The following is a 19352-nucleotide window of genomic DNA, read 5'->3' as shown; positions in this document are numbered from 1 at the left end:
TGTACTCGGTGTCTGGTGTAGACTATTCCTCCTGATATTATATATTATTGTACTCGGTGTCTGGTGTAGACTATTCCTCCTGATATTATATATTATTGTACTCGGTGTCTGGTGTAGACTATTCCTCCTGATATTATATATTATTGTACTCGGTGTCTGGTGTAGACTATTCCTCCTGATATTATATATTATTGTACTCGGTGTCTGGTGTAGACTATTCCTCCTGATATTATATATTATTGTACTCGGTGTCTGGTGTAGACTATTCCCCCTGATATTATATATTATTGTACTCGGTGTAGACTATTTCTCCTGATATTATATATTATTGTACTCGGTGTCTGGTGTAGACTATTCCTCCTGATATTATATATTATTGAACTCGGTGTCTGGTGTAGACTATTCCTCCTGATATTATATATTATTGTACTCGGTGTAGACTATTTCTCCTGATATTATATATTATTGTACTCGGTGTCTGGTGTAGACTATTCCTCCTGATATTATATATTATTGTACTCGGTGTCCGGTGTAGGCTATTCCTCCTGATATTATATATTATTGTACTCGGTGTAGACTATTTCTCCTGATATTATATATTATTGAACTCTGTGTCTGGTGTAGACTATTCCTCCTGATATTATATATTATTGTACTCGGTGTCTGGTGTAGACTATTCCTCCTGATATTATATATTATTGTACTCGGTGTCTGGTGTAGACTATTCCCCCTGATATTATATATTATTGTACTCGGTGTCTGGTGTAGACTATTCCTCCTGATATTATATATTATTGTACTCGGTGTCTGGTGTAGGCTATTCCTCCTGATATTATATATTATTGTACTCGGTGTCTGGTGTAGGCTATTCCCCCTGATATTATATATTATTGTACTCGGTGTCTGGTGTAGACTATTCCTCCTGATATTATATATTATTGTACTCGGTGTCTGGTGTAGACTATTCCTCCTGATATTATATATTATTGTACTCGGTGTCTGGTGTAGGCTATTCCTCCTGATATTATATATTATTGTACTCGGTGTAGACTATTCCTCCTGATATTATATATTATTGCACTCGGTGTCTGGTGTAGACTATTCCTCCTGATATTATATATTATTGTACTCGGTGTCTGGTGTAGGCTATTCCTCCTGATATTATATATTATTGTACTCGGTGTAGACTATTTCTCCTGATATTATATATTATTGTACTCGGTGTCTGGTGTAGACTATTCCTCCTGATATTATATATTATTGTACTCGGTGTCTGGTGTAGACTATTCCTCCTGATATTATATATTATTGGACTCGGTGTCTGGTGTAGACTATTCCTCCTGATATTATATATTATTGTACTCGGTGTCTGGTGTAGACTATTCCTCCTGATATTATATATTATTGTACTCGGTGTCCGGTGTAGACTATTCCCCCTGATATTATATATTATTGTACTCGGTGTCTGGTGTAGACTATTCCTCCTGATATTATATATTATTGTACTCGGTGTCCGGTGTAGGCTATTCCCCCTGATATTATATATTATTGTACTCGGTGTCTGGTGTAGACTATTCCTCCTGATATTATATATTATTGTACTCGGTGTCTGGTGTAGACTATTCCTCCTGATATTATATATTATTGTACTCGGTGTCTGGTGTAGACTATTCCTCCTGATATTATATATTATTGTACTCGGTGTCTGGTGTAGACTATTCCTCCTGATATTATATATTATTGTACTCGGTGTCTGGTGTAGACTATTCCTCCTGATATTATATATTATTGTACTCGGTGTCTGGTGTAGACTATTCCTCCTGATATTATATATTATTGTACTCGGTGTAGACTATTCCTCCTGATAATATATATTATTGTACTCGGTGTAGACTATTCCTCCTGATATTATATATTATTGTACTCGGTGTCTGGTGTAGACTATTCCTCCTGATATTAGATATTATTGTACTCGGTGTAGGCTATTCCTCCTGATATTATATAATATTGCACTCGGTGTCTGGTGTAGACTATTCCTCCTGATATTATATATTATTGTACTCGGTGTCTGGTGTAGGCTATTCCTCCTGATATTATATAATATTGCACTCGGTGTCTGGTGTAGACTATTCCTCCTGATATTATATATTATTGCACTCGGTGTCTGGTGTAGACTATTCCTCCTGATATTATATATTATTGTACTCGGTATCTGGTGTAGGCTATTCCCCCTGATATTATATATTATTGTACTCGGTGTCTGGTGTAGACTATTCCTCCTGATATTATATATTATTGTACTCGGTGTCTGGTGTAGACTATTCCTCCTGATATTATATATTATTGTACTCGGTGTAGGCTATTCCTCCTGATATTATATATTATTGTACTCGGTGTCTGGTGTAGACTATTCCTCCTGATATTATATATTATTGTACTCGGTATCTGGTGTAGGCTATTCCCCCTGATATTATATATTATTGTACTCGGTGTCCGGTGTAGACTATTCCTCCTGATATTATATATTATTGTACTCGGTGTCTGGTGTAGGCTATTCCCCCTGATATTATATATTATTGTACTCGGTGTCTGGTGTAGACTATTCCTCCTGATATTATATATTATTGTACTCGGTGTCCGGTGTAGGCTATTCCTCCTGATATTATATATTATTGTACTCGGTATCTGGTGTAGACTATTCCTCCTGATATTATATATTATTGTACTCGGTGTCTGGTGTAGGCTATTCCTCCTGATATTATATATTATTGTACTCGGTGTCTGGTGTAGACTATTCCTCCTGATATTATATATTATTGTACTCGGTGTCCGGTGTAGACTATTCCTCCTGATATTATATATTATTGTACTCGGTGTCTGGTGTAGGCTATTCCTCCTGATATTATATATTATTGTACTCGGTGTCCGGTGTAGACTATTCCTCCTGATATTATATATTATTGTACTCGGTGTCTGGTGTAGACTATTCCTCCTGATATTATATATTATTGTACTCGGTGTCTGGTGTAGGCTATTCCTCCTGATATTATATATTATTGTACTCGGTGTCTGGTGTAGACTATTCCTCCTGATATTATATATTATTGTACTCGGTGTCTGGTGTAGACTATTCCTCCTGATATTATATATTATTGTACTCGGTGTCTGGTGTAGACTATTCCTCCTGATATTATATATTATTGTACTCGGTGTCTGGTGTAGACTATTCCTCCTGATATTATATATTATTGTACTCGGTGTCTGGTGTAGACTATTCCTCCTGATATTATATATTATTGTACTCGGTATCTGGTGTAGACTATTCCCCCTGATATTATATATTATTGTACTCGGTGTCTGGTGTAGACTATTCCTCCTGATATTATATATTATTGTACTCGGTGTCCGGTGTAGACTATTCCTCCTGATATTATATATTATTGTACTCGGTGTCCGGTGTAGACTATTCCTCCTGATATTATATATTATTGTACTCGGTGTCCGGTGTAGACTATTCCTCCTGATATTATATATTATTGTACTCGGTGTCTGGTGTAGACTATTCCTCCTGATATTATATATTATTGTACTCGGTGTCTGGTGTAGACTATTCCTCCTGATATTATATATTATTGTACTCGGTGTCTGGTGTAGACTATTCCTCCTGATATTATATATTATTGTACTCGGTGTCTGGTGTAGACTATTTCTCCTGATATTATATATTATTGTACTCGGTGTCTGGTGTAGACTATTCCTCCTGATATTATATATTATTGTACTCGGTGTCTGGTGTAGACTATTCCTCCTGATATTATATATTATTGTACTCGGTGTCTGGTGTAGACTATTCCCCCTGATATTATATATTATTGTACTCGGTGTCCGGTGTAGACTATTCCCCCTGATATTATATATTATTGTACTCGGTGTCCGGTGTAGACTATTCCTCCTGATATTATATATTATTGTACTCGGTGTCCGGTGTAGACTATTTCTCCTGATATTATATATTATTGTACTCGGTGTCTGGTGTAGACTATTCCTCCTGATATTATATATTATTGTACTCGGTGTCTGGTGTAGACTATTCCTCCTGATATTATATATTATTGTACTCGGTGTCCGGTGTAGACTATTCCTCCTGATATTATATATTATTGTACTCGGTGTCTGGTGTAGACTATTCCTCCTGATATTATATATTATTGTACTCGGTGTCTGGTGTAGACTATTCCTCCTGATATTATATATTATTGTACTCGGTGTCTGGTGTAGACTATTCCTCCTGATATTATATATTATTGTACTCGGTGTCCGGTGTAGACTATTCCTCCTGATATTATATATTATTGTACTCGGTGTCTGGTGTAGGCTATTCCTCCTGATATTATATATTATTGTACTCGGTGTCTGGTGTAGACTATTCCTCCTGATATTATATATTATTGTACTCGGTGTCCGGTGTAGACTATTTCTCCTGATATTATATATTATTGTACTCGGTGTCTGGTGTAGGCTATTCCTCCTGATATTATATATTATTGTACTCGGTGTCTGGTGTAGACTATTCCTCCTGATATTATATATTATTGTACTCGGTGTCCGGTGTAGACTATTTCTCCTGATATTATATATTATTGTACTCGGTGTCTGGTGTAGGCTATTCCTCCTGATATTATATATTATTGTACTCGGTGTCTGGTGTAGACTATTCCTCCTGATATTATATATTATTGTACTCGGTGTCCGGTGTAGACTATTCCTCCTGATATTATATATTATTGTACTCGGTGTCCGGTGTAGACTATTCCTCCTGATATTATATATTATTGTACTCGGTGTCCGGTGTAGACTATTCCTCCTGATATTATATATTATTGTACTCGGTGTCCGGTGTAGACTATTCCTCCTGATATTATATATTATTGTACTCGGTGTCCGGTGTAGACTATTCCTCCTGATATTATATATTATTGTACTCGGTGTCCGGTGTAGACTATTTCTCCTGATATTATATATTATTGTACTCGGTGTCCGGTGTAGACTATTCCTCCTGATATTATATATTATTGTACTCGGTGTAGACTATTCCCCCTGATATTATATATTATTGTACTCGGTGTCTGGTGTAGACTATTCCTCCTGATATTATATATTATTGTACTCGGTGTCTGGTGTAGACTATTCCTCCTGATATTATATATTATTGTACTCGGTGTCCGGTGTAGACTATTTCTCCTGATATTATATATTATTGTACTCGGTGTCCGGTGTAGACTATTCCCCCTGATATTATATATTATTGTACTCGGTGTCTGGTGTAGACTATTCCCCCTGATATTATATATTATTGTACTCGGTGTCTGGTGTAGACTATTCCTCCTGATATTATATATTATTGTACTCGGTGTCCGGTGTAGACTATTTCTCCTGATATTATATATTATTGTACTCGGTGTCTGGTGTAGACTATTCCTCCTGATATTATATATTATTGTACTCGGTGTCTGGTGTAGACTATTCCCCCTGATATTATATATTATTGTACTCGGTGTCTGGTGTAGACTATTCCCCCTGATATTATATATTATTGTACTCGGTGTCTGGTGTAGACTATTCCCCCTGATATTATATATTATTGTACTCGGTGTCTGGTGTAGACTATTCCTCCTGATATTATATATTATTGTACTCGGTGTCTGGTGTAGACTATTCCTCCTGATATTATATATTATTGTACTCGGTGTCCGGTGTAGACTATTCCCCCTGATATTATATATTATTGTACTCGGTGTCCGGTGTAGACTATTTCTCCTGATATTATATATTATTGTACTCGGTGTCTGGTGTAGACTATTCCTCCTGATATTATATATTATTGTACTCGGTGTCTGGTGTAGACTATTCCTCCTGATATTATATATTATTGTACTCGGTGTCTGGTGTAGACTATTCCCCCTGATATTATATATTATTGTACTCGGTGTCTGGTGTAGACTATTCCTCCTGATATTATATATTATTGTACTCGGTGTCTGGTGTAGACTATTCCTCCTGATATTATATATTATTGTACTCGGTGTCTGGTGTAGACTATTCCCCCTGATATTATATATTATTGTACTCGGTGTCTGGTGTAGACTATTCCCCCTGATATTATATATTATTGTACTCGGTGTCTGGTGTAGACTATTCCCCCTGATATTATATATTATTGTACTCGGTGTCCGGTGTAGACTATTCCTCCTGATATTATATATTATTGTACTCGGTGTCTGGTGTAGACTATTCCCCCTGATATTATATATTATTGTACTCGGTGTCCGGTGTAGACTATTCCTCCTGATATTATATATTATTGTACTCGGTGTCTGGTGTAGACTATTCCTCCTGATATTATATATTATTGTACTCGGTGTCCGGTGTAGACTATTCCCCCTGATATTATATATTATTGTACTCGGTGTCCGGTGTAGACTATTTCTCCTGATATTATATATTATTGTACTCGGTGTCTGGTGTAGACTATTCCTCCTGATATTATATATTATTGTACTCGGTGTCTGGTGTAGACTATTCCTCCTGATATTATATATTATTGTACTCGGTGTCTGGTGTAGACTATTCCCCCTGATATTATATATTATTGTACTCGGTGTCTGGTGTAGACTATTCCCCCTGATATTATATATTATTGTACTCGGTGTCTGGTGTAGACTATTCCTCCTGATATTATATATTATTGTACTCGGTGTCCGGTGTAGACTATTCCTCCTGATATTATATATTATTGTACTCGGTGTCCGGTGTAGACTATTCCTCCTGATATTATATATTATTGTACTCTGTGTCTGGTGTAGACTATTCCTCCTGATATTATATATTATTGTACTCGGTGTCTGGTGTAGACTATTCCTCCTGATATTATATATTATTGTACTCGGTGTCTGGTGTAGACTATTCCCCCTGATATTATATATTATTGTACTCGGTGTCTGGTGTAGACTATTCCTCCTGATATTATATATTATTGTACTCGGTGTCCGGTGTAGACTATTCCTCCTGATATTATATATTATTGTACTCGGTGTCTGGTGTAGACTATTCCTCCTGATATTATATATTATTGTACTCGGTGTCTGGTGTAGACTATTCCCCCTGATATTATATATTATTGTACTCGGTGTCCGGTGTAGACTATTCCTCCTGATATTATATATTATTGTACTCGGTGTCTGGTGTAGACTATTCCCCCTGATATTATATATTATTGTACTCGGTGTCCGGTGTAGACTATTCCTCCTGATATTATATATTATTGTACTCGGTGTCTGGTGTAGACTATTCCTCCTGATATTATATATTATTGTACTCGGTGTCTGGTGTAGACTATTCCTCCTGATATTATATATTATTGTACTCGGTGTCCGGTGTAGACTATTCCTCCTGATATTATATATTATTGTACTCGGTGTCCGGTGTAGACTATTCCTCCTGATATTATATATTATTGTACTCGGTGTCCGGTGTAGACTATTCCTCCTGATATTATATATTATTGTACTCGGTGTCCGGTGTAGACTATTCCTCCTGATATTATATATTATTGTACTCGGTGTCCGGTGTAGACTATTCCTCCTGATATTATATATTATTGTACTCGGTGTCCGGTGTAGACTATTCCTCCTGATATTATATATTATTGTACTCGGTGTCCGGTGTAGACTATTCCTCCTGATATTATATATTATTGTACTCGGTGTCCGGTGTAGACTATTCCTCCTGATATTATATATTATTGTACTCGGTGTCCGGTGTAGACTATTCCTCCTGATATTATATATTATTGTACTCGGTGTCTGGTGTAGACTATTCCTCCTGATATTATATATTATTGTACTCGGTGTCCGGTGTAGACTATTCCTCCTGATATTATATATTATTGTACTCGGTGTCCGGTGTAGACTATTCCTCCTGATATTATATATTATTGTACTCGGTGTCCGGTGTAGACTATTCCTCCTGATATTATATATTATTGTACTCGGTGTCCGGTGTAGACTATTCCTCCTGATATTATATATTATTGTACTCGGTGTCTGGTGTAGACTATTCCCCCTGATATTATATATTATTGTACTCGGTGTCTGGTGTAGACTATTCCTCCTGATATTATATATTATTGTACTCGGTGTCTGGTGTAGACTATTCCTCCTGATATTATATATTATTGTACTCGGTGTCTGGTGTAGACTATTCCTCCTGATATTATATATTATTGTACTCGGTGTCTGGTGTAGACTATTCCCCCTGATATTATATATTATTGTACTCGGTGTCCGGTGTAGACTATTCCTCCTGATATTATATATTATTGTACTCGGTGTCCGGTGTAGACTATTCCTCCTGATATTATATATTATTGTACTCGGTGTCTGGTGTAGACTATTCCCCCTGATATTATATATTATTGTACTCGGTGTCTGGTGTAGACTATTCCCCCTGATATTATATATTATTGTACTCGGTGTCTGGTGTAGACTATTCCCCCTGATATTATATATTATTGTACTCGGTGTCCGGTGTAGGCTATTCCTCCTGATATTATATATTATTGTACTCGGTGTCTGGTGTAGACTATTCCTCCTGATTTTAGATCATTAGAGTATTAGTGATGAGCGAGCGTGCTCTCCACTGCTCTGCGCTCGGCGAGTATTTCCGGGGTTGCTCGGCGTGATCTCGGGTCTCCTCCCTGCATGTTTGGCGCTCTTTACACAGCCAATGAACATGCAGGGATTGCTTGTCATGCACTGTAATGCCGTAGCCATGTTGGTTGTGGCATTACAGTGATTGGCTGGCCGCACAGCGTCATCAGGTCTATATAAACCCTGGTGACCCTATACTCTTGACAGTGTAACCCAGAAACAGGCAGAGTAGGGAGAGGTGCTGCTGCGTCAGGGAGAGAATTGGAGGTGTAATAGTTACATATAGGTATTCCACAGCAAGATATATATCCATCTGGACTAACATATGCATATATTCAGGGTGAAGGTGATAGCAGGAGTTAGGCAGGAAGGGTTTGTGGCAGTGTATACAGCACAATAGGGTTCATTGCACGTTCCATCTGCTGCTGCTGTTACAGATATCCATATATCCCTATATATCTGGGCTATTTTTTTTTTTTGCTTCTATCCTGATTATTTGCTTAAAAAGCAATCCAGAGTCCACCACTTTACTGCTCCATTTGCTTGTTAGCAGAATGCAGCCAGATTTTTTTGATTATACTTGCATTACTGTATTGTGGAAGCAGAGAAACTTTTCCATGGTCAGACGTGATCCCATATTACTGCCGTAATAATACAGACATTTTATGGAGCGTGCTAAATATTACCCTCCATTTAAAGTATGGCAGTTGTGTGTTCAAACCTATTCACAGTTGGTCGCTGTGATTATACAGCTTAAAATCTTAATAAGCCAGATGATTAGATTAGTTAAGCCAAGAGAAATATACAATTATAAGTCAACATGAACACAATTGTATGTGTATTCCTGTGGGTGGTCAAGAATGTCTTACTATTTGTATAAAACTGAATGTTGACTTATCTTCCTTTGGAAACAATGATTGTTTGCTAATTATGTTAATTAACCTTTGTGGACCCTGTGGCTTAATGACTCACAAGGTAGGAGGACAAACTACACAAATTCATTAAATGCTCAAACAATGAGACATGAGGTTGGCCTCCCTAACCTCTTACCAGTGACTGTGTACTTGAAGGACTACTGTAACTATTTTAAGGGACATGTGCTTCTGTATCAGAGAGACTTGGGGCAGAGAATCAAGGAGAAGGAAGAGGACACTCAGACTCTGTCACACCATCAGCTTGGTAGTATGGCTTTACCCAAAGAGACACAAATTTGGATTCTACATAATTCTAGCCTAAGGGTATATAGCCCTGACTGGAAAGATACAAATCTGCTTTATTGACCATCAGAGAGACCATGGATACATTTGGGGAGACCAGGTTGGGACGATGAAGTCACCTGGCCCCTTGGATATGTTGTTTGGGGTTGCCAAGAGGGACCCACCGGTCACCTGGAACTCATGGAGACATTCGGAGAAGCCAGATTGGGACCAGCCGGTTATCTGGCCCCATGAAAACTCTCGGAGAGGCCAGGGTGGGACTCTCGGGTCTCCTGGCCTTGCACCTCGATGGACTGCTTGCTTCCTAAGCTTGTCACTACCTTCCCTCTGTGGGGGCCCGCCAGAAGTGGGGGGCCATTGGTTGAGATAGTCAGCCCTGGAAGTTCCAAAGTCGCAGCTGTTCTGTCCCAGGCGGGCGGAGAAGGAAAGGTGAGACTGTGTAATGTTCTACCATCTTGGGTATTTGCTGGGACTGTTCTGTGTGTTTATTGTCCACTTTGTAATTCAATAAAGTATTGCCACGCTGTTACCCTGACCCTGTATTGTCTGAGTAGTGTTATGCCCACGGGTCTTCACACTCGCTGACAAATAACATACTGTTGGGCGACTGCCTGAAACCGTGGCCATCAGACGTGATTACATATTACTTTCGTAATAATACAAAAATTTTGGGGAACGTGTCAGATATTATACTCCATTTAATGTCTGCCAGGTGTATGTTGTTCCAAACTATTGACGCTTGGTGGTTAACAAATACCATACTATTAAGCGACTGACTGAAACCGTGGTCATAAAACGAGATCCCATATTACTGCAGTAATAATACAGAAATTTTTGGGAATGTGTCAGATATTACATTCCATTTAAAGTATGGCAGTTGTGTGTTCAAACCTATTAAAAGTTGGTCGCTGACAAATAGCATATCTGTGAACAATGCTGTCAGAGTATTACACTACTTTTATGGACTGACAATAAGACATACAAAAACCAACCTAAACTGTTTTTTCCAGGAAAAAAATGTTAAGAAACATTCTTTCCTGGGTAATAATTTGTATATAAGGTCAAAGAAATAATTAAGAAAAAAAAAAGGTATGGACTGTGGAAGAGATTTATGCGACCAGAATGAACACTCATCTGGAGCTGATGATACCACCTAGTGTTATGTTCTGCTACCAGAGCTAAGGAAAGAGAGGAGATCTGTCCCTACGATAGAACTCAGCTTAATCCCTACGATGTAACAGGGGACCTGATCCTGCGATCAGACCTGCTAAAGTCCTAAGCTAGTCTGTACGGAGACCTATAGATGTGGGGAAGGAATCCCTACAAGTACTAAGGACTGGGAGGAATATGGGACACCTCCTAACAGAAATAGTAGCAGACAGACGAACAAACAAAATATATAGAACATAGAGGTCAGTAGACCAAGCAAACTAACAGAGCAAGACACAGAGCACAGGCTAGCTAGAAAGTAGATATACAATGAAGTCCAGCAAAGCCAGAAGGGCGGAGCAGGCTTAAATAAGCCAACAAGGTCATGTGACCAGCAAAGGAAAAAAAAACCTAAGAGCAAGGTTCTAACACCTAGCACCTGTCCCTATTGTAAATGCATCTAACAGCGTTATCGATAGGCAATACAATAGATTATTTTTTTCGGCAGCACGCAGTATAAGGCAATAATACCTGGCTGGATTGGTGTAATAAGCTATCCACACTGCGATACCTCACCCATAAACAAATTTCAGATAAGACAGGTAATATTCTAGAATCTAGAATGTATTTGAATTGTCCTTCCCATTATTAAAGAGTGGGTCTCCTATACTGTTATTTCGTATATGCAGCAATTAGTAGTGCTGGCAAAAATTACGACGCATTTGAAGAGATATAAAAAACAAAAAATATATATATAAAAACACAGCAGGATTTTTAGTATAAAAACCAGATGTAACCTCAATGTAATCACATTGTTCAGCTCCTGGACCTCCTCCTCTTCGGCCTCCATCTCTGAAATGACCAAATCAGTTACAAGCTGACAGCACTGCAGCACTGCCTTGGCCAAGCGGCAACAGGCTGTGCTGAAGATAACATGCTTAATGCTTAATTGACAAACCGCCCAGCGCTGCAGAGTTGTTGAAAGCTGTAACACAGCAGCCTGATCTGTGGCTCTCACAGCTGAACATACAGCCAGGCATGGTCGTGTGCAACAATGGGCGGAACCTGGTGACGGAGAAATGACAGCCGGAGTAGATACGGTTTCCCTCTATGCCAGTCCTTTCATCCGACCTAAAGAATATGGCTGTGGTGAAATACTACTCTCACGGAGAAACAGCCATGGCTAAGAAAAGTCGGTGTGAAGGTTCCCGAACACTCTATGGCTGCTTTTTTACTGCGGACCGGCTCCAGAAATCTATAAGACTTAAGAAGATGCAATCTGGCACCTTGGCAAAGCCAAATTCTGTTCTCTCTCTCTGATTATCTAACAAACAGGTAATGCTGGAGAAACTTGCACCTACTGCCACTCAGTGTCTTCAGCTCTTTTGTGAGAATCTAATGTTTGGGCAGCCAGTCTGTCTACCAAATAAAATTCCTGAGAAGGAAATTGTGGGTGGATGGCTTCGCTTCTGGTAGTGGGTGCGAATACCAAACCATGGCATGCCTTAATCCACTGGAAATATTCTAGGCTGGTTGGAGCCAAGCTGATTCCAACAGAAAAGTACCAGCAGCAAGCTAAGGAGATGGTGGCCTCTATCATCATCATGACCTCTATCATCGTCACGACCTGCAAGGTTTGCAATATGAACTCTCCTGAAGGAGAAGCCAGGGCCCACTGGAGGAGTCTCCGATTCGCTGGTGGGCCTGCGGTGAAATACAACTCTCACCGAGAAGCAGCCCTGGCTAAAAAGTCTGTGTGAAGGTTCCTGGACACTCTATGGCTTCTTTTTTACTGTGGACTGGCTCCAGCAATCTATAAGATCCCTTCACTGGCTCCCAATTGCCCAGCGTATCCAGTTCAAGCTACTAACACTGACCTACAAAGCCATTCATAACCTCCCTCCTCCGTACATCTCTGAACTAATCTCCCGATACATTCCCTTACGTAATCTCCGGTCCTCCCAAGACCTCCTTCTCTCCTCCACACTTATTTGTTCCTCAACCAATCGCTTCCAAGACTTCTCCTGAATATCCCCCGTCCTATGGAATTCTGTGCCTCAACACGTCCGATTAGCCACCACATTCGGATCCTTCAGACGGAACCTGAAAACCCATCTCTTCAAGAAAGCTTACAGCCTGCCATGACCCCGTTGCCTCCTCAACAACACCGGAGCTGTCTGCTCCCCCATCCTGTAGAATGTAAGCCCCCAAGGGCAGGGTCTATAAGACTTAAAATGAAATCTGGCACCTTGGCAAAGCCCAATTCTGTTCTCCCTCTGATATCTAACAATTATAAACAGGTCATGCTGGAGAAACTTGCACCTACTGACACTCAGTGTCTTCAGCTCCTTTGTGAGAAACTAATGTTGGGCAGCCACTCAGTCTACCAAATAAAATTCCTGAGAAGGAAATTGTGGATGGCTTTGCTTCTGATACTGCGTGCACTGCTAATACCATGGCGTGCCATAATTCACTGGAAATATTCCAGGCTGGATGGAGACAAATTCCCACAGAAAAGTACCAGAAAGCTAAGGAGATGGTAGCTTCTATCATCATGAATAATTGGCTCGTTGTCTAGGAGAACGACCACTGCTCCTGTCGACCTTGTGAACATTGTGTTGAAGCTTGATTAACCCAGGGCCCGGAATCCTATGAGTTGGGAAGACGTGTTCCGTCCCAGGGTCCGAATGGAACCCGGCTTCCACAATATTAACCCAATGAGATGTACCGTCCCTGGTCACAAAAACTTGTCCATGTGTCTGTGGTTAGGTGGTCCTCCCACTAACTGCGCTGGTGAGGGTACAAGTACTGTTCTGGGACTCGTGCTTGTATAAGGTGGGGATGACACTGAGAGAAATAGTGGCGGCTGGGAACCAAGTACCGAGGGCCAGTCACAGCCATGAGGTTGCGGAAAGCTTCCGCCTCCATGAGCCTAAAAGGCAAAATTTCTACTGCAAGAAGTCAAGAAATGTGGCAATTTAGTAGTGTGGCCTGTAGGTGGTTGGCTGCATATTTGTGCTTGCGTTCAAAGGACTGGGGTAGGGACATCTGAACGCTGCGCTGGGACAAGGATGTGGTTGCTGATGGTGATGGTTGCGAGTGTGCAACGACAGGTGCAGGGTGGGAGGCATTTCGCCTGCATCATGGACGGGGGTTTGGCGTGCACATACAACAGAGGAGGAGGCAGTGGTGTCACCCGCAGACACTGTTTCTGGACCCTGGCGTTTAGTCCATCGACTTCATCGTCCACCACCTCATCTTACACTTCCGCACCCTGGTCCTCCTCCTGACTTTCTGTCCATTGTGTCTTATCATCATGCACCTCTTGCGACAGTAATTGCACTTTCCCACCGTCCTCTTCGGGTGACCATGGCTGCTCAAATATTTGGGCATCGCTACATGCGATCTTCTGTTGCCCTGCCTGAAGCAGGCTGGACGAGAGGCCCGAATCTATAAATGGAAAAGTGAACAGCTCTTCAGAGTGTCCAAGTGTGGAATGATTTGTCTCCGAGCACTCGGCATTGTGGGAGTAAGGAGGATCAGGTACTAACAAAAATCCCACAATGTCTGTCCGCTATCTCATCCTTCTTCTCTGCTAAATTTCTAAAACTTAATATGGATAAAACAGAATTCATCATCTTTCCGCCATCTCATTCTACCCCTCCACATCTGACCTATCCATCAATGTCAATGGCTGCCCACTCTCCCCAGTCCCACAAGCTCACTGCCTTGGAGTAACCCTGGACTCGGATCTCTCCTTCAAACCACATATCCAAGCCCTTTCCTCCTCCTGCCGACTCCAACTCAAAAATATCTCCCGGATCCGCACATTCCTCAACCAAGAATCTGCAAAAACACTAGTGCACGCCCTCATCATCTCCCGCCTCGACTACTGCAACCTCCTGCTCTGTGGCCCCTCTAACACTCTCGCACCCCTCCAATCTATCCTCAACTCTGCTGCCCGACTAATCCACCTGTCCCCCCGCTATTCCCCGGCCTCTACTCTCTGTCAATCCCTTCACTGGCTACCCAGAGACTCCAGTTCAAAACCCTGGAAAAGCTCTACCCCGACCTACTGTATCCTCACCCATCCCCTGTAGATTGTGAGCCCTCGCTCCACCTGAACCAGTCGTAGTCACATTTTTGTTCAAGCTTATTGTAATTGCTCTTGTATGTATAACCCGTTTTTCACATTTAAAGCGCCATGGAATAAATGGCGCTTTAATAATAGTAAGAATGTGGACAAGACTAACATCTACTGACACTGGACCATGTGGAAGACAGGGTGGTGGTGGTGGTGGTGGTGATGGCTAAGTGACTGGAAGCATTATCTGCTATCCTACCAACAACCTTTTCACACTGCTCTGGCTTCAATAGTTGTATTCCGCGGCCCCCTACAAAGTGGGACAGGAAGGTAGGGTGACATGACGTGGGTGTTTGTTGTGCATGGACCGGGGCTGTGGGGGGACGTCAGGCCGGACTCCTGCAGCGTATGGACCGGGGCTGTGCGGGGGCGTCAGGCCAGACCCCTACAGTGTATGGACCGGGGCTGTGGGGGGACATCAGGCCGAACCCCTGCAGCGTATGGACCCAGGCTATGGGGGGACGTCAGGCCGGACCCCTGCAGCATATGGGCCCGGGCTCTGGGGGGACGTCAGGCTGGACCTCTGGAGCATATGGACCTGGGCTGTGGGGGGACGTTAGGCCGGACGCCTGCAGCGTATGGACCGGGGCTGTGGGGGGACGTCAGGCCGGACCCCTACAGCGACGTCAGGCCGGACCCCTGGAGAGTATGGACCGGGCCTGTGGGGGGACGTCAGGCCGGACCCCTGCAGCATATGGTCCCGGGCTCTGGGGGGACGTCAGGCTGGACCCCTGCAGCATATGGTCCCGGGCTCTGGGGGGACGTCAGGCTGGACCCCTGCAGCATATGGTCCCGGGCTCTGGGGGGACGTCAGGCTGGACCCCTGCAGCGTATGGACCTGGGCTGTGGGGAGGGGGGGGGGTGTGTCAGGCCGGACCCTGCGGGGTGTGATCTTATGGGGTCGCACTGGGCGCAGGTCACACGACTGGTAATCTCTAACCATCACAAATCGCCACAGTCGGGCCGCACATTACTACAAAGGGTTAATCCACACAAGCGCAGAGTGTAGCCGGGGTGCGATCACTGACAGCCGCAAACGCGTCTTTCCCCGTCCCCTCAGTACCTCGTGCAGGACGGCGCTGCTCAGGGCCGGCTCCCAGGCTGGGGGGCTCCCGCTGCTGCCTGCGGCTCCGGGGGCCGCTGAGCTCTTCGTTCTCTTTGGAGCCATAACGATCTGCAGCGATGTGCGACTTCCGGGAGACGCGGGGGTATCCTAGCAACAGCCGCATTAAGGACCACGCCCCCTCCCCGCCGGCGGCTGAGTATATATATATATATATATATATATATATATATATACCGGCACTGTGTACTAATAATGTGTATATATATATATATATATATATATATATATACCTGCACTGTATACTGATAATGTGTATATATATATATATATATATATATATATATATATATATATATATATATATATATATATATATATATATATATATATATACCGGCACTGTGTACTGATAATGTGTATATATATATATACCGGCACTGTGTACTGATAATGTGTATATATATATACCTGCACTGTGTACATATATATACCAGCACTGTGTACTGATAATGTGTATATATATATATATATACCGGCACTGTGTACTGATAATGTGTGTATATATATATATATATATATATATATATATATATATATACCGGCACTGTGTACTGATAATGTGTATATATATATATATATATATATATATATACCAGCACTGTGTACTGATAATGTGTATATATATATATATATATATATATATATATATATATATATATATATATATATATATATACCGGCACTGTGTACTGATAATGTGTATATATATATATATATATATATATATATATATATATATATATACCGGCGCTGTGTACTGATAATGTGTATATATATATATATATACCGGCACTGTGTACTGATAATGTGTATATATATATACCGGCACTGTGTACTGATAGTGTGTATATATATATATATACCGGCACTGTGTACTGATAATGTGTATATATATATATACCGGCACTGTGTACTGATAATGTGTATATATATATATATACCGGCACTGTGTACTGATAATGTGTATATATATATATACCGGCACTGTGTACTGATAATGTGTATATATATATATATACCGGCACTGTATATTGATAATGTGTATATATATATATATATACCGGCACTGTATACTGATAATGTGTGTATATATATACCGGCACTGTGTACTGATAATGTGTATATATATATATATACCGGCACTGTATACTGATAATGTGTGTATATATATACCGGCACTGTGTACTGATAATGTGTATATATATATATACCAGCACTGTGTACTGATAATGTGTATATATATATATATATATATATATACCAGCACTGTGTACTGATAATGTGTATATATATATATATATATATATATATATATATATATATATACCAGCACTGTGTACTGATAATGTGTATATATATATATATATATATATATATATATATATATATACCAGCACTGTGTACTGATAATGTGTATATATATATATATATATATATATATATATATATATATACCGGCACTGTGTATGATTCGCCCCCTGGGCCGTGGGGCACTCGGATCCGGGCAACAGGGCAATAATGGGGGTAGTAGTGGCAACCCGGTCCGTGGCTCAGGGTGGTCAGACCAGTGGCAGTCTTCTATATGTTTTGCAATGTCCGACTACGCCACCCATGGATTGCGGTCAGGGCTAACCGCCGCTGCAGTGCAGACCGCTGGGGCAGATGTAAACGTGCAGCACCGAATAGTACAACTCCCCACGGGAGGAGTATGGCCCCAGGGCAGTGTATATAATGGATGATGGAGGGGATGATTCCGACAGCAACAGCCCGGAAACGGAGGCCTGTTAAACAGTTCAGGGTCTTTATTAGAACAGGTGAGACGACCCAAAACAGGCCCGGCTAGGAGGGGGCCTGGATGTCTGAGAACAAGTGGGAAGCTGGCCCTGATCAGGGTGAGGGTGTCGGCCTACCGTGCTCTCTGCGCTCTTTCTGGCTATTTCCCTCCTCGTGGTGTAACAGCCCACGTTCCTGAGCTCGCCGTGTCTTCTCGCCCGTATGGCTGGCGACTTGGGTCCTTTTTTACTCTTGGCCTGGTGTGGCTTCACCCGTCCCTTCTGCTGTGGCGGAACCTCCAGGCTTCTTAGGCCAAAGGACATACAGTCCCCTGCGGACTGGTTATTTGCTGTAGGAGTTGGAATCCTAACAGCCTCGGACACCAAAGTCCGGTAGATTAGCTTCTCTATCTGCCAGGACAGGCTCGCTTCGCCTCTTGTCCCTGGCTCATGGCTCTCCTGCTGCCACACGGCCTCTTAGGCTGCAACAAAACTGTCTGTCCCTGCTCTGGGACACCTCTCACTCCAGAGACAGGTTGTCCAGTTCTCCCCAACCCTGCCCCCAGTTCCAGCTTTATAGGGGCAGCCTGCTCCCCCTACTGGCCTGGGACAGGAGGTACTGCATGCTAATGGTCCTTGACCAGAGAACCTCCCCCTTGCTCTCAGACACAGCTTTATTATACATTTGTGGCATCCAGGCCAGGGTGACACATGTACTGATGATGTGTGTATATATATATATATATATACCGGCACTGTGTACTGATAATGTGTGTATATATATATATATATATATATACCGGCACCGTGTATTGATAATGTGTATATATATATATATATATATATATATATATATATATATATATATACCGGCACCGTGTACTGATAATGTGTATATATATATATACCGGCACTATGTACTGATAATGTGTATATATATATACCGGCACTGTGTACTGATGTGTATATATATATACCGGCACTATGTACTGATAATGTGTGTATAGATATATACCGGCACCGTGTACTGATAATGTGTACATACAGTACAGACCAAAAGTTTGGACACACCTTCTCATTTAAAGATTTTTCTGTATTTTCTTGACTATGAAAATTGTACATTCACACTGAAGGCATCAAAACTATGAATTACCACATGTGGAATTATATACTTAACAAAAAAGTGTGAAACAACTGAAAATATGTCTTATATTCTAGGTTCTTCAGAGTAGCCAC

At 41.3% G+C, this 19352-nt stretch overlaps 1 protein-coding gene across 1 annotated transcript in view; it reads right to left on the bottom strand.

Annotated features, from left to right (window-relative positions):
• SPAG17 (sperm associated antigen 17) overlaps nucleotides 1-16442 on the bottom strand; it is a 531742-nt gene extending 515300 nt beyond the window's left edge. Inside the window, exon 1 of the mRNA XM_073668734.1 lies at nucleotides 16282-16442. Within this exon, the coding sequence (XP_073524835.1) occupies nucleotides 16282-16386 (105 nt within the window). The 5' untranslated portion in view covers nucleotides 16387-16442. The remainder of the gene's footprint in view (nucleotides 1-16281) is intronic.
• Between the last annotated feature and the right edge of the window lie 2910 nt (nucleotides 16443-19352).

Source organism: Phyllobates terribilis, unplaced genomic scaffold (genome assembly GCF_046119375.1).
Source record: "Phyllobates terribilis strain yellow unplaced genomic scaffold, ASM4611937v1 Scaffold_2__4_contigs__length_985480577, whole genome shotgun sequence".
Classification (NCBI taxonomy): domain Eukaryota; kingdom Metazoa; phylum Chordata; class Amphibia; order Anura; family Dendrobatidae; genus Phyllobates; species Phyllobates terribilis.
This window is presented reverse-complemented; position numbering and strand designations above follow the sequence as displayed.